The sequence below is a fragment of the Dermochelys coriacea genome, chromosome 6 (assembly GCF_009764565.3).
Source record: "Dermochelys coriacea isolate rDerCor1 chromosome 6, rDerCor1.pri.v4, whole genome shotgun sequence".
Taxonomy (NCBI): domain Eukaryota; kingdom Metazoa; phylum Chordata; order Testudines; family Dermochelyidae; genus Dermochelys; species Dermochelys coriacea.
The window spans coordinates 46,221,373-46,237,668 of record NC_050073.1 but is presented as its reverse complement, the minus strand read 5'-3'; the positions used below and the strand labels follow the sequence as shown (position 1 = coordinate 46,237,668).

General features: G+C 43.9%; 1 protein-coding gene across 1 annotated transcript in view; it reads left to right on the top strand.

The window, feature by feature from the left end:
- ABTB2 (ankyrin repeat and BTB domain containing 2) overlaps positions 1–15,972 on the top strand; it is a 205,972-nt gene extending 190,000 nt beyond the window's left edge. Inside the window, exons 8-17 of the mRNA XM_038406248.2 lie at positions 138–234; positions 1,680–1,815; positions 3,700–3,926; positions 4,879–5,057; positions 6,521–6,626; positions 6,741–6,843; positions 7,900–7,990; positions 10,010–10,078; positions 12,326–12,439; positions 13,748–15,972. Of these exons, the coding sequence (XP_038262176.1) occupies positions 138–234; positions 1,680–1,815; positions 3,700–3,926; positions 4,879–5,057; positions 6,521–6,626; positions 6,741–6,843; positions 7,900–7,990; positions 10,010–10,078; positions 12,326–12,439; positions 13,748–13,945 (1,320 nt within the window). The 3' untranslated portion in view covers positions 13,946–15,972. The remainder of the gene's footprint in view (positions 1–137; positions 235–1,679; positions 1,816–3,699; positions 3,927–4,878; positions 5,058–6,520; positions 6,627–6,740; positions 6,844–7,899; positions 7,991–10,009; positions 10,079–12,325; positions 12,440–13,747) is intronic.
- The last annotated feature ends 324 nt before the right edge of the window (positions 15,973–16,296 follow it).

Below are 16,296 nucleotides of genomic sequence, written 5' to 3'. Positions count from 1 at the left end.
TTTTGCTGAGCTCCCTTTGTGTTTTTCACCCTTTGCTATGGACCTAATGGGTTTCCCTCCCAGCACACAAGCTCTTCTCTTGTGTCTTTCTGAATTGCTCGGTTCTGAACTTCTTGTCTCTGATTGGTCTTTTGCAGCTGCTATTGGATGCTGGTGCCCATGTTGAGGGCTCCGCAGTTAACAGCGGTGAGGACAATTATGCTGAGACCCCACTTCAACTGGCTTCAGCGGCAGGTGAGTCAAATAAGACGTTTACGTTCTCACTCCCAAGATCATAGGAAAACTATGGCAGAAGTATAGCTATGGGTCAGATGTTTAGGTTTTAGTTACGTGAGTTGGGTTTTACTTTGCATTGTACTTTAAGCCAATTAACAATGAAAGGTGTAATGAAAATTTCAAACTGGTGGGGGAGTAGGTAGCTTCCTGGGGTTAGATAATGGGATACAGTACTTTTTTTCATGCCTAAATCACTAGTGGAAGCCTAGCCTGGGTTAACAGTATCTGAGAGCTGTTGCCATCTGCTGTTTGGTGACCAACCTGAAATGTGCTGCTGCGTATCAGCTCAGTCCACATTTACCACTGTCACTAATTATCACTTCCTGCCAACAGCCTCAGCAGGGCAGCCAAGTGTTGAGTGGGACTGCAGTGTGCTTTCACTCTTAGTTCGTGCATGGGGCAGCATTGGGAAAGTTAGGTTGCCACTGTCCATCCTCTGCCTCTCCTGGAGCTGAATAGCCTCCAAGGCTGTCAGACTAACACCTTTCATCAGCCTGAGAGTCACACTGGGAAAAACCATCTTAGGTTGTACAAAAATCTTTGTTTTATCTCATTTGTTTAAAAAAGAAACAACATCTTGAGCCTGTTCTCCAAGCTGGTGCAACGTCGGGGGTTTACATGGCATGTAAGGACTCACCTGTGCCAGCTCAAAGATCATTATTCTTATCCGTCACCTGCAGCCTACCATTTTGGTTTTCCTTTGTTCTTTCTCCATCGTTTGAAGTCTGATTATTATGAGATGGATTCTCTAGTTTGCTCTTTTGTGCCATCCCAATGGCATAAAGGGAGCAGAAGGTTGTCCCCAAAGCTGTTGTAGCTGGCTCTCCCTGCAGCCTCTGGCAGCGGGGGTGGAAGGTGGTTGGAATGCATGTTGCTCCAGTTATCCACGGCTGCAGGATGACCCCTTGTGGGCCATAGCCAGCTAGAACAGTTAGAGCAGCCCCCAGATTCCCCTTTGGACCCCCTTTTAGCTACACTCAGCAGGAGCTGACAACTGAGAATCTGTCCATATTGAAGCCAGATGCATGTACATCTGCTTGTAATGTAGTTTGAATTCAAGCTGTTGAAACACGAGGGAAATGTAACTTTAAAAAAAAATAGTAAAACATACCTCCCCCCCCCAATTAAATATAAAGGTGTGCCTGTGCCTCAAATAGAATACAGGACTGGGTGCCAGAACTCCTGGGTTCTCTTCTGAGCTCTGCCTCTAACTAGTTGTGTGGCACTGGGCAACTTAGCCTCTTTGTGTCTCAGTTTCCTCCATCTGTAAAATGGGGGTAATAATATTTGTCTCCCTCTCAGGGGTGTTGTGAGGCTTAATTAACACTTGTGGGGTGCTATAGAAGTGCCTTTTAAAGGATGCTGGAAAATGGAATTATCATTACTTTTCTGCCAATTCTTAGGGAACTATGAGCTGGTCAGTCTGTTACTGAGTAGGGGCGCAGACCCCCTCCTGAGTATGCTGGAAGTCAATGGGATGTCCTCATCACTTCACGAAGACATGAACTGCTTTAGTCACTCAGCTGCACATGGGCACAGGTAAACCTCTGTTCAAAATCAACCTTAAATTGAAGACCCTCTTAGGGCGGGGATTCGTATACAATTGTTGTACAGGTTCACTGAGGTCTCTTGTCGTAGGCTACCCGCATCGCACACAGGCTGTAGCATGGCTTTACACCACAATTCCCAGAGCAAAAATCCCTATCCACACTGGTCTAGGAAGTGTTGCTAGAACCCTCCCAGCAATAGCCATGTTTTAATGCAGTGGAGTCACTAGCATTATTCTGACTCCAGTGTGGCCAGACCCTGCCCTTACTTTTGAAGGGATGCATTGGAAAGTAATTATCACTTTGAGTGGTTCTATTCCCAAAATAACTGTGTAAAATTGGCACCTTCTTATTCAACAGATCCAATCCCTCTGGGTTTGCAGATCTATATTTTAGTCACTAAAGTCAGCAAATAGCTTTCTCCTGCTTTTTTCACACCTGTTAGCAGCATTACAGAGCCACCATAGCTAGGAGAGAAGGAGCTGGATTTGTTTCTGGGTCAGGCAGCAACAACAGAATTGTTAAGTTCCAACTGCAGGGCACAATTCCGAAGATGTGGGTTACATGTGTATAACTGGAGGCAGAAGGCAATGGGGTTACCGAGGTGCAAGCTGGGGCAGAATTAGGTCTGCAGAAACTTTAATACAGATGATGTGTGAATCAGAAAAAAACCAGCTTGGCTCTTCCATTCCAGGCAGTGTTTGCAGGGTTGGTATTTAGAAATAACATTTCATTATCCCTGTAAACTGATCCGGAAATCATTCTAGCCCAATCTCCATCAGAAAAATTAGTATTGGTGTAACCACATTGATATAGTTGCACCAATTCCAAACCCTTAATCTAGATGTGCTGCAGCAGTGTACAACTGGGTTTATATCAATGCAGGGCATGCTGGTCATTTACCAAATTGAATCATTACAATGTAAACCCCACTTTATATTGGTGAAGCATGTCTGCATTAAGACTTGGCTCCCCAGGAACTATAGTGATGTATTTATACTGACAAACATTTTCCTAATGCTACTTTCCATGACTCAAGAGCTTGTGAAGTGTGAAATATTGCACCTTATCTTTTCAGTATTAACATCCTTGATTGTGCAATGTCTTATGGTAAAGCATCTGATGGGTTAACTGTGCCACAGTAAGAATCCTCTTTCTATAACACGTTCTTACTATGCAAATAATGAAGTTAAGCCTCCTATTTCTGGATGATTTTTGTGGGAAGGTGATCAGAAGGTATGAGATTATGTAGTATCAATTCACACAGAAAGGGTAAAATCCAGTTCTTTGTGCACTGAGAGCGCCAGCTAGTGGCAATTCAGCACAACATCTTATGTTGGCCTAATTGTCTTGGATAGCCAACATCTGTCCCTTAAGGCTTCTCACATCTGTAGGAAAACCAAGGACCCAGGAATTCTAAATGGGACCCTCGAGTGTTGGACAGGGCCAAGCCATTGCTAGTATTGGTGGTCTGCCAGCCACACAAAGCAAACACTCACAGGATTTGATGAAACCAGTCCTGACTAAACTGCCATAATAATGTTTAAAGACCCAATAATTAGAGGAACCCAGCTCCATCTCTGAAGGGAGGAGGAAGGCATAGGTGTTGGAACCCGGGGTGCGAGGCGTGCTGCAGCTCTCCCTGGCTTGAAGGGTTTTCCATTATATACCAGGTTTACAGTTTGGTTCAATGCCTCTCAGCAATCCCCCTATAAAAATTGTTCCAGCACCCCTGGATGAAGGGTTCATCTCTGGAAAGAAATGAGTCACTAAGTCAGGCTTCCAGGACTTCTGGGCCCAAATCACCCTGCCTGGCCTGTCTGGTTTGTGGGCATTTAATTTATTAAAGAGCAATTCCTCTTCTTTTTCCTCCCAGAAACGTGCTGCGCAAGCTCCTGACCCAGCCCCAGCAGTCAAAGGGAGATGTTCTCTCGCTGGAGGAGATTTTAGCTGAGGGAGTGGAGAGTGACACCTCCAGCCAGGACAGCTCCAACGAGGGGCAGGTCAGGCTGTGTAAAACCAGGATGAAGGCCCTGCAGGAGGCCATGTATTACAGTGCTGAGCATGGCTATGTGGACATCACCATGGAGCTCAGAGTACTTGGTAAGGCAGGTTTGAAGTAGCTAAAACCTTCATAACCTGTCTCTGCAAGAGCAGGGATTACAGGTCACTAGGAGAAGGGCCTTCACCATCAAGTTCAGACCTGACACACATTGATGGGGGCATAGAGTAGTCTCTAATTTAAATAGAAAATGACATCAAACTGCTTACTGATCACTCAGCTGCATATTCAAAAGGGCCCACTGACTTAGGGTGCCCCAATTTCTGGAACAGCCTGGGACCTGAAGATCAGAGCAGCTGATCCCTTCACTCCACTCCATTTGAAATCCTTCAGAGTTGTGAGTGCTCAGCACATCTGAAAACTCAGGACCCTCTGAAGTGTCTCAATTTGAGCTCTCAAAACCAGAGACAGTCAATGCCCAGGAATAGGATTTGAGGACCCAGCTTGCACCTATTCTTACACTTGTAAGGTAGTCAACTGAAGACTCTGAAATGTGCATGTCTAAATAAGATAGCTCATCAGAACAAACATGCCGCAATACTGAATTATAGCAATCACAAGGGGTTTATATAAGATTGGCTATTCCATATGCTGTAATGGTGCAGCTAATCTGCAGAATTCAGATTGCTGCTATGCTTGCAGAGAAAACCGGTGCATGAAACGAAGGTTAAAAGGGTAGCAGGCTTGGCAAGAACCAGGAACTCCTGAGTTCTAATCTTTAGTCCTGACGCTAATTTTCTCTGTGACCATGGGCAAATCACTTCGCTTTCCTGTGACTCAGTTTCCTCACCTTTAAAATGGGGATAGTGGTACAGTTGCTTTCCAGGTTTGCTGGGAGGGCAAATTAGTTGTGTAAATTGTAAAGGCCTTTCAAAATAAAAAGAGCCACTTAAATGCGGATGATGATGATGATGATTACAGCAAGAGAGGAAATACCCTTTTGCTTGCTATTTCAGCAGCTATCCCCTCCCCTTCCCTTGTGTCTGGTTACAGGAATCCCATGGAAGCTTCATGTGTGGATTGAGTCATTACGGACAACCTTCTACCAGTCTCGCTATTCAGTCGTGCAGAACCTCTTAAGGGAGTTTGTCACTATTAAGGAGGAGGACTATAACGAAGAGCTGGTTAATGAAGGACTGCAGCTAATGTTTGATATCCTCAAAACCAGCAAAGTAATCATTCATTTTTTAACAATATGAAGTTCAAATCCTTTGAGCCAGGAGTTTCACAATTATTTGGTTATTGTTTGTACTAGAAGCAATGTAAACCCATGTCAGGGACCCATGAATTATTGATGTATAGACAGCCATGGCTGTGTTTATCCAAACTCATGTAATAATGCACTACAAGGGATCCAATACTTGCTTCCTCCACGTCAAAGATGCTTATTTTAATTGAAATGGAAATCCTTGTATAAACCCCACTTTAGTGATTGGCTTTTGGAACTGAGTGAGTTTACAGTAATGAAAGGGATTACCTGCAAAGTATTGGGGAACTCAGACTGTCAGTAGCATCTCAGCTACCTTCCTGGAATTTTCTGAACAATATTAGCAGCTGTTATTGAATAGCAATCTTTTTTCTTTCTTTTAAAAGTTGGCCTGTCCATGTTTCCATTGAATTCAATTTATCTGGAGTACTGTGTCCAGTTTTGGGCCCCACACTACAAGAAGGATGTGGATAAATTGGAAAGAGTACAGCGAAGGGCAACAAAAATGATTAGGGGTCTAGAGCACATGACTTATGAGGAGAGGCTGAGGGAGCTGGGATTGTTTAGTCTGCAGAAGAGAAGAATGAGGGGGGATTTGATAGCTGCTTTCAACTACCTGAAAGGGGGTTTCAAAGAGGATGGCTCTAGACTGTTCTCAATGGTAGCAGATGACAGAACGAGGAGTAATGGTCTCAAGTTGCAATGGGGGAGGTTTAGATTGGATATTAGGAAAAACTTTTTCACTAAGAGGGTGGTGAAACACTGGAATGCGTTACCTAGGGAGGTGGTAGAATCTCCTTCCTTAGAGGTTTTTAAGGTCAGGCTTGACAAAGCCCTGGCTAGGATGATTTAACTGGGACTTGGTCCTGCTTTGAGCAGGGGGTTGGACTAGATGACCTTCTGGGGTCCCTTCCAACCCTGATATTCTATGATTCTATGATTCTATGGTAGTTTTTGCATTGATTTCAGTGGGAGTAAGATCAGGGCCTATATCATTGTAGATTCCCTGGAGATAGCAGGGAGAGGGACTGGATGGTTAAAAACTAATGCAAAATTTGAACTTTGAAATAATGCAGTGCCAAGCAACAAACTGATATGTTATGAACAGAGTTTCCTGATGATAAGCCATGCTGTGGACTTTGTTGTGTAGAAGTAGGGGGAGATTTGCTGTGTAAGGATTGAGCTCTCTTAAAATAATTCTTTTTCCTTGACAGATGTGTGCCATAAACTTGCTGAAAATATTTTTGTGGTGAAATTTACCTGTGTGCATAGGTCTTGAGTTGGCCCCTCTGCACAGAGTCCTTATAGACAGAGTAGTCCTTAAATGCAGCAAAGGAAGATTCTTATTATATAAGCAGCAAGCAAACTATTACAGCCCGTGGAGCCTACTTTTAAGCACTAACGATATAAATTCCTTCTTCCTTACAGAATGATTCTATCAACCAGCAGCTTGCAGCCATCTTCACCCACTGCTATGGGAGCAGTCCTATACCCAACATTCCTGAAATACAAAAGACGTTGCCGGCCCGGCTTGGTGAGATACTCAGCTTTATCTCAGTGAGACAGTTTCCACAGTGGTTTTGCATTTTCTGTTTGGCGTGCTGCAGCATTTTAAACTTTTTTCCCCGTCCCATCTTTTTTCCAATAGATCCTCACTTTCTAAACAATAAAGAAATGTCTGATGTAACTTTTCTAGTGGAAGGAAAGCTGTTTTATGCACACAAAGTCCTGCTGGTTACTGCTTCCAACAGGTGAGTCAGCCTCCATGAACTACACCTACTAACTGCAACTGTGTTGCATGCTAAATGGAGATTAGTGATGGAGGATAGGGGCTTGTAATCCCTTACTCAAATGAGCAGCTCTTCATCACCTATAGCCTCAATGGGGCTACCAGCATGAGTAAAGACTACTCACTTGAGTTTACATGATCAAGCCACAAAACTTTTCGAGCCAGATTCTTTGCCTACCCTCAGACCATTAGGGAATGGGGTCAGACCTGATTTTCTACCCAGTCCCAATGCAGGTTAGAACAACAAGGGGGCTGCTCTGACATGCACTAGCGGTTAATGTTTGCTAAGGAACTGTCCAGCAGCTGAGCATAGCTGGAGTGCAGCTTGCTCTGGCCACTTCTTTCCCACCCCTCCTTGCCTCTAACCCCCAAGGCTGAGGGAAGGACAGTGTAGGAGCCAGGTATTCTACCTCTGTACTTACTGGAGCCTGCCTCACCCCAGGGAAGTCCTCAGCAAAAGTGTTAAGGCCAGATTCTGTCCTCTTTTGTACCCCAGGAGCAAAGGCAAGTGAGGTAGGTATAAAGAATGTGGCTCCTTAGCACTGTGTACCTTTATCTATTTATTTATTTTTACAAAATACACTGAATCCCCAATATATTTTGCTCTTGCTCCTTACATGGAGATATTATTCAGTTGATTCTATTACAGGATCAGTTATTTGCTTTTAAAACTAATATTAATGCAGTGTACAATTCTCAGGATTTGATTCAGCTCCAGTTTTATGTGAGTCTAAGGCCATTGATTTCAGTGCAATTAGAGCACCTTAAAACTGCCGTAACATGGGAGTGAATCCAGTCCTGGGGAGTTTACAGATTTTGCTGTCTGAAGTTTACAGTTTAGTTGCTGTTAAACATATTGATTATTTGTTTTGGAAAATATAAAGTATAAATGCAAATACACTAGGACTAAGATTCTCCATTTCCCCTTTGCTTACTGACGACTAACCCAAGCAAAGATGATGCAGAGTGACAAAAATGCAGAAATCTATTAAGCAAACTTCTGTCTCCATTTTCTCAGGTTTAAGACCCTGATGACCAATAAACCAGAACTGGACAGCCAAGGCAGTAAGACTGTTGAAATTAGTGATATGAAATACAGTATTTTCAAGGTATGTAAATTATGTGCACCCTTACTATTAGCACTGTTTGTCTCCCTCCTGTACTGACTGTGAAGCAAAGGCTACAAGTTTTAATGTCAGAGAGAAACGCTAACAGCGACTGGTCTGATTCAAACATCTCTGCATTTTTAGGTGTGTTCTGATCTGCATCTAAACTTGCCAGCTTGGACCTAGCTCTGAAAAGAATAAGATTGGATTTTTTTTTTTTAAATGCAGCCGATCTCCTTCATAAAGGAGGACAAATGGGGTCTTTTATTTGAGTAGTTTTGTGTAGTTCTGGAAGTTCCCAGGCACAATTTTCATGCTGTGTTAAGCAAAAAAATAAGCCTGGTTCGAGCCGGAGAACTGCCAGGCTTCCCAGTAATTAAAATCTGACTATCAGAAGTCTATGGGGCTCTCTTTAAAGACTTGACGTTGAGAATTCCACTTTTACTTTTGTCGATGTTTCCATATTTAAGTGACCTAAGGGAGGTTCATTCATGATGAAAAGAGGGTAGGTCTAAAAAAAAACAAAAAAAACCCAGCAGGTCAGTGAAATCCAATTGTCAGGCATTGTTCCAGCTTTTTAGATCTACATTTCAAATTAGGAAGGAAATGTGCAGATTAGAGAAATCTGAAAGTGCAGAACAGCTGAAAGTCTGTAACTGTTTCACTAAAGTGTTTAGGACTCATCTTGGCTTTCTCCCTCACAATGTCTCTATATGGTCATCACCACATAGTATCTCTGCATCAAATGGGAATAATTTGAGCACAGAAACATCCCTACTGCTCTATCCCAAGAGGGTTTCCGACACTTTGTATTTGAATTGAAAAGCAATTGCAATGTCTGCATCCAAGCTGTGCAGCTCAGGCCCATGACTGAAGAGAATAAAGTTGAGTGTATTAAGGCAGGTCTCCTTAACATAGCATGAAGAAGGTCTTTGATCAGTGGGGTTTTGTGATTCGAGAAGCTCCAAGGCATGATTTTCAGGCTGTGGTGTTTGCAGTGTCGTAGAACCAGAGGGGGCAGGGAGAGGATTTTGCCTCTCGGGACAATGTGGTAGATTGAAAAATAATACACTGAAAGCCGTAAGAAATGACCCCTAAAGGTGGCCTTCTAACGAAATAGAGAGGGAGCGGATGTGTGAGGAGACTTTGGGGCACATTCTTAGAGGACATGAGATTACCTACTAAAAGTAGTATCATTTTCACTGTTTAGGGGAGACAGTTTTGCTAGTGGATAAAGCACGAGACAGATTCAAGAGACCTGGTTCTGTTCAGCAGCAGGCACAAGGATCGGGTTTTGCTTGTAGATGATTGTACAGCATCTAGAACGATGGGATCCTGACTGCAGCTGCTTGGCACTACTGCAATATAAATAGTAGTAAATGGGATGAACTTGGTTTTCAAGTGAAAAACCAGTTCCCTGATGATGGGCATGGGGAAGGGGCAGGAGAGTGCAAGGGGGTTGGTTTTGGAACAGTAGGGAGGTGAGCATGGGAGGGTGAGAGAGGAAACAGGGGCTGTCCATGCCTGTCTCCTCAGCCAAACAACCCCTCTCTTTCCTGGCCTCAAACCCCCCAGCTGAAAGACTTGTGCTATGGGGAGGCTTATTGGAAGCTCTAGGGGGAGGGCAGTGTGTCACCATCTGGCAAGCCGTACGGTGCATATGCACTCAGCTAGCCTGCCACCAATTTCACTGCCTGGCAGCTCCTGGGTGCAGCTAGCCTGCAAAGCTTTACAAAAAACAGGACCCCCTGCAGAGTTTTTACAGGGGCCTTGCCGTTGCTCAGAGACACATTGTCACCCTTGGCCTAAATTCCTTGATGTGGCCCCCTTTAAAGCCAGAGAAAGAAAAGAACATTGGAAATCACCACAGCCAGGCCATTAGAAAATGTCAAAGCGGTTATCAAGACCCATGGGAAGCTGGAGCTGCGATTTCTGTTTGCTTCCTAAGGGCAGCATGGGTATTTAAATTCCTCTGTGTCCTGACTGACAAAAGCTTCAGGCCTGGCCCTTTTCCCATTTCAGATGCTGATGCAGTATTTATATTATGGAGGAACAGAATCTATGGAAATTCCCACAGCCGATATCCTAGAGGTGAGAACATTTTCTTCCAAATGCACTCAGGGATGATGGGGCGTGGAAGCCAAAAGAAGTTAGGGCTTTGAAAGGAGGTGATGCTTTCAAAGCACATAGTCAATACCGCTTGACAAGTGACTGCTGGGAAAGATGAGTGCAGCTACCAATGTTTTTATGGACGTGTCATGTGGCTGCTTTATGCAGAAAAGTGTTAAAACACCCAGTGTTCTTTTAGGAGAAAATAAGGAATTGTGGAAGGTGAATGTGTTTTTAGGTCTAAGGAAGTTTGTGTCATCTGAAATAGGAAGCAGTTACTACTTCAGATGGCTTATGCAGAACAAGGGGATCTGTGTGTAAATGTGGTTGCCCCATCTCAGAAAAGATATATTGAAATTGGAAAAGGTTCAGAAAAAGGTAACAAAAATGATTAGGGGTATGGAACAGCTTCTATATGAAGAGAGATTAATAAGACTGGGACTTTCCAGCTTGGAAAAGAGATGGCTAAGGGGGGGGATAGAGGTCTATAAAATCATGACGGGTGTGAAAACATAAATGTTGTTTATTCCTCCTCATAACACAAGAACTAGGGGCCACTAAATGAAATTAACAGGGAGCGGGTTCAAAATATGGATGGAAACTTCCTGTATGAATCACTCCTACCCTAGAAAAATAGATCACGTGGAATGTGTAATAGAACACAGCAGATAGGAGAGAGATTTCCCTCTACTGTCCACGTTTTAAGCAAACTTAGTGAGAAGCCAAGCCTTGTATTTGGGCATAGAACATGTACAACACCCAACCCTGCCTATGTGCCTCAATGCTGCCATTTAAGGAGTACTTCAAAGGGTGAGAATTCAGTGTCCCTGGCGCCTCTGCTGAGACTGCTATCATGGAGACAGTTGTGGTGCTGGTTTTTATGATGACAAGGTCTGTACATTAGGAACTGGATTGAGGCCAGACATATAGGCCGTCAGATAGTAACTATATTTGGTCACTGACAGCCTGGGGTAGATTAAAAGACTTCATAGACCAGGGGTGACCAAACTGTGGCTCTTTTATCATTAATGTGTGGCTTGCAGAGTCCCACACATAGAATCATAGAATATCAGGGTTGGAAGGGACCTCAGGAAGTCATCTAGTCCAAGCCCCTGCTCAAAGCAGGACCTAATCCCCTACTAAATCATCCCAGCCAGGGCTTTGTCAAGTCTGACCTTAAAAACCTCTAAGGAAGGAGATTCCACCACTTCCCTAGGTAACCCATTCCAGTGCTTCACCATCCTCCTAGTGAAAAAGTTTTTCCTAATATCCAACCTAAACCTCCCCCACTGCAACTTGAGACCATTACTCCTTATTCTCTCATCTGCTACCACTGAGAACAGTCTAGATCCATCCTCTTTGGAACCTCCTTTCAGGTAGTTGACGACTGCTATCACATCCCCCCCCCTTATTCTTCTCTTCTGCAGACTAAATAATCCCAGTTCCCTCAGCCTCTCCTCATAAATCAGTCATGTGTTCCATCCCCCTAATAATTTTTGTTGCCTTCCGCTGGACTCTTTCCACTTTTTCCACATCCTTCTTTTAGTGTGGGGCCCAAAACTGGACATAGTACTCCAGATGAGGCCTCACCAATGTCGAATAGAGAGGAATGATCATGTCCCTCAATCTGCTGGCAATGTTCCTACTTGTACAGCTCAAAATGCCTTTAGCCTTCTTGGCAACAAGGGCCCACTGTTGACTCATATCCAGCTTCTCATCACATCTTCCCCCATTCTCCACTTACCAGAATTGGGTGGGGGGGAGGGGCATCTTGGGATTTCAGCCCCACTCCTGCTGAAGCCCCAAGCCCTGGTAAGTGCACCCTGGCTCTCGAACTTCTGAAGATTGTCATATGAGGCTTGGCAGGTCAGTAAATTTGGCCACCCCTGTCACAGACTGTCTCCAGTTCCCTAGTCACCTAAACAAAAAGGAAGATAAATTCAGCTGCCAGTGGATATAGTAAGTGTCCCTCTTCTGACTTTTCCAGGAGGCACCAAATTTAAGAATGCAGGAAGGTGTTTGCTACCTTCATTCAGTGCTATACTTGGCATAATGAAAATGCTATGAGTATTCTTCTTTATTGGCCTTTCTGCTCTCACAGGAGGGCTAGCCCTCAAGAGGAGTTAGAAGATCCTTTGAGGAAGGAATGTAGTTTGTTTTTATTTGCCTTCCATAAGTCAGGAGACAGCCACACTTTGATTTTGAAAAATGTCTCTTTTGTCCCAATAGCTTCTGTCAGCCGCCAGCCTGTTTCAACTGGATGGCCTCCAAAGACACTGTGAAATCTTATGTGCCCAGACCATCAGCATGGAGAGCTCTGTTAACATCTATAAATATGCAAAGGTAAAGGCTGAGCTGTCTTGTTTAGACCCCACAAATGCCTAGGAACACAGGCACTTCACATGCTTGCTGCTGTGTGGTATTTTGGACAAGAGTCATTATGCAAGATGATGCAGGCATGCACTGGCTGGGCCAATTCTGCACTAAATTTGCTTGCAAAATGAGAGTTTGTATCCAATCTGTAATTTAATATAAATGACCCAACGTGAGTTACCATTAGGAACATAGAGCAGTTCAGCATTCCTGGAAATCAGCAGGAGTCTGGGATGTAGTAGAGAGGCAAGAGTAGCCTGCTAAAGATTACATCAGAAAATATTTAGGGAAGTAAAATAAACATTAAATATTTATTATATTTCTATTAATATTTGTTTACTTTTTTGCATTATATGTAGTGTCACCAGACTGACAGTTTCAATGTGGGAATCTCATGCACTTGCCCAAGGCTGCTGTGTTTGGATTCTCAACAGCCAAGGAGAAACTATTGCATTTTTTGGGGGGGAGAGGGGAATTGATTTGCTAATATAAAGTGAGTTCCTTATGTAACTTTTATAAAAATTTCTATTCCTGTTAAGAATCCCCAAATCTTTGGGAGCTTCTAAATATTGGGCATAAAATACATTGCTTTTCCCCCAGTGTAGTTGTGTCTTATCTGATGATACTGAGGTGGATGTAATTAGGTAAATAATTACTGGGAGAACCAAAGGAGACTATTTGGGAGCTATAGAGCTGCCCATAGGACAATCTGAGGCACTCACAGGCATGGTATTAGAGTGGCTCTTCCCCATCTCATTCTGCGCCTTGGTCTAGGAATGAGCATTCTATCATATACACCATATTTCCATGGCCACTCATATTACATACCAGCTGGCAAGATTCCTTTGTTGTGTGATGATGCGACACATGGACTGCAGGCTCTCACAAAACAGGTATCTTGGCCATTTCATCAGCCAGCTGCTCTTTTCCTTTAAGGGCCACTGGACTGTGGCTCAGCTAACAGCAGGAGATCAGAGGATTAGAAATAAAAAATTTACTTTATCCCCTGAAAACTATCCCAGTGGGATGAACCTCTCCAGCTGCATGCACGCACACAGGGAGAGGAAAAAAGTCCTTCGTAGCATGGGAGTCCTTTCCATTAGCATTACCAACTACATCATTACGTACGTACCCCTTCCCCTAACAATCCTTTGTTTTGCAGGCATCCTGCCCCATGAAGCTGTCAGAGGGAAAGGGCTTAACAGTGGCAGCTGTGGAAATGTCATTTAACTTGTAGGGCTCACAGAGAAGGTCACTGGCTCCTGTTCTGTTTTACAGATCCACAGTGCACCTGAACTGGCCTCATTCTGCGAGGGCTTCTTCCTCAAACACATGAACTCTCTGCTGGAACAGGACTCGTTCCGACAGCTCATCTATGGCAGGAATAGCAAGGTGCAGGGTCTGGACCCTCTGCGGGACCTACAGACAACACTGGCCAGTCGACTGCATTCTATTTACATCACCTCAAGAGTGTGAGGCGGGGCAAAGCAGCAGCAGGAAAACTAGGGCATCACACTGGCATGGGACCTTATCCAGCTGGGGCTTCCAAGTCTGTTTTATGGAACCACCAGCTCATGCTGAAAGTCCCCACAAGCCGACGCCCTTAGGGCAGTGATTTCTCTGGGGAGCGTGTTAGAGTGCTGCAACTATTCTAACGACAAAGGAGGGGCTTTTTTCTTCTGTGCTGTACAGCATCAGAGCGACACCAGGACAGCACCAACAGGAAAAATGGAGGCAGCAACTAAAGAATCGGTCCCAAAGAGAAGACCTAGGTTTTTGTTTTCATGAGCACAAGGTGAAAGCTGCTAGGGAAACGGTGCACACAGATGCAGCAGAGTGAGGCCTAACATTGGGGGTGTTTCAAACATGCTAATCTATCTACAACCCCCATTAGGTTGATGTGTATACACCAGTGGTGCTTTTAAAAGGGTGTGTTGATAGTCCTCTAATCCCATGAACCTCTGAGCATTCAGTCACCTGACTAAATGGGTATAGTAGTTAGCATGCTCAGACTACCACTGTAGCTATAAACACAAGTTTTACACATGGCAAAAGACTCTAGCCTTGTTTCCCATAAATTCTTTGCACCTTAAGACAAACTTTGCAACCCACAAGACTGAGAGAAGGTGAGACAGTAAAATAGGCCTCTACAATCATCTTTTTTCGGTAGCACCTACTTTGGAGAATGTAGCCAAGTTTTGATCTACTTGTCTGTGTTCATTGGTGGTCAAAGGGAAAGAAAATAGCCTATCCTATTTACACTGTAAAGGTTTGATCAAGTGTCTTGTAGGGTCCAAGTCATCCCATCTTTAACAGTCTGGGAATGGCACATGGAGCACTCCTGTGTGATTAGTGACTGATGCAATAAGAGGAGGTGGTTTTCAAAAATGCTGCAGCAGGAAATGCAGTAAAACCTATTGCCTTGTTGAGGGTCCTAGTATTGTGTGTACCACCTAGACTCCCTTAAAGCCAAGCAGGAATGTACAGCTCATTCTTCCTTGATGCTGTGCTCTCTCCTGCTGGAGGTGGCGTGGTGTAGAGAAACATGCATGAGAGGAAAGCCTGACTTCTAATGCCAGCTCTGACATAACTGAATTGCCCACAGCCACAAGTTTATCTCTATAGCTGTGGAGATAGAAGTAATGGGGATACTTCCTCATCTACACTACTTCCCTGGAGGTGGGGGGAAGGCTATATTGCATAATGCTTGCACGCATTAGCTCACCGTGCCCTTTATGTCTAGGAAACATTTAGGTTGCAGTACTTAGGGTTGAAGTATCTAGTTTTAAGATTCACCATGTTTCCTTAGCTTACAAAGGGCAGAAATTATCAAACTTAAAAAAAAAAAAATACAATTACAGACCTTAGAAACAAAGGTGTAGGGTGATTGGCTGTCACCATTAGCTAAAACCTGCCCCCTGCAAGTCTGTGTTGGCACATACTGAAAGTGTTAGCTAAAATGCTTCATTTTAGGCTGTGGGGGTAGGGGAAGAAAGCTTTCAATATAGAGTTGGCATTTCTTGGAAATCTGAACAATGAAATGCTAAACAGGCTCAGGCTCAGCTGAAAAGAACAGTCAAGGTTTGGTGGAGGAGGGGAAAGGAAGGGCAGATTGCAGCATCTCCAGCTAATTGGTCAAAATAGGATTGCAAATCACAGGCAGATTGCATGACCCAAGTGTGCTTGGCTAGCCAGGGGCCTATGGATGATCAGTTGGAAATTGGCGGAGAGCACCAGTTGGTCTGACTTGTGTTATAGTTTTGAAGAGCACCAGCTTCATTAACCCTATTTATTCTTAGAAAGCCAGAGGCTGTTCCAGCTTTCTCACTGGAAGAAACCCCAAAAAGGCCAGATTCTGGAAAATATTTCTAAGAGCTGCTCAAGCTAGCTGTACAAAAGCATAGGTCCACTTTTATTGCTGTAATATTGTCTGTTAACTGTACATTCATGTCATTTATGTAAATGTACCAGGATTTTGCTAACAATGTAACATTTATGCTTTGTGTTTTGACAGTTATTTTAATGACGGGGGAGGGGGGGAGAGAATATTTACCACATGGTAACATTTTTCCACTAATGAAGATAAGGCTGTTAGCCTGTATATTGTGTGTGTAGGGACAGGTGTGCCCTTTACCTTTCATAGACTGGAATAGTTTTGAAAATGCCGATTGGGGATAGGAAGCATGTTTGTCATGCCACTGTCCAAGAAGGTACAAGGGGAGCAGAGGGAAGGAGTTGGGTTTCTACCTCAGGTAACATGAGGGGATTTGTCTTTCCTGCCTGAGAATCACTTACTTTGACAATAATTAAACAGGGAGAAGGGGGAG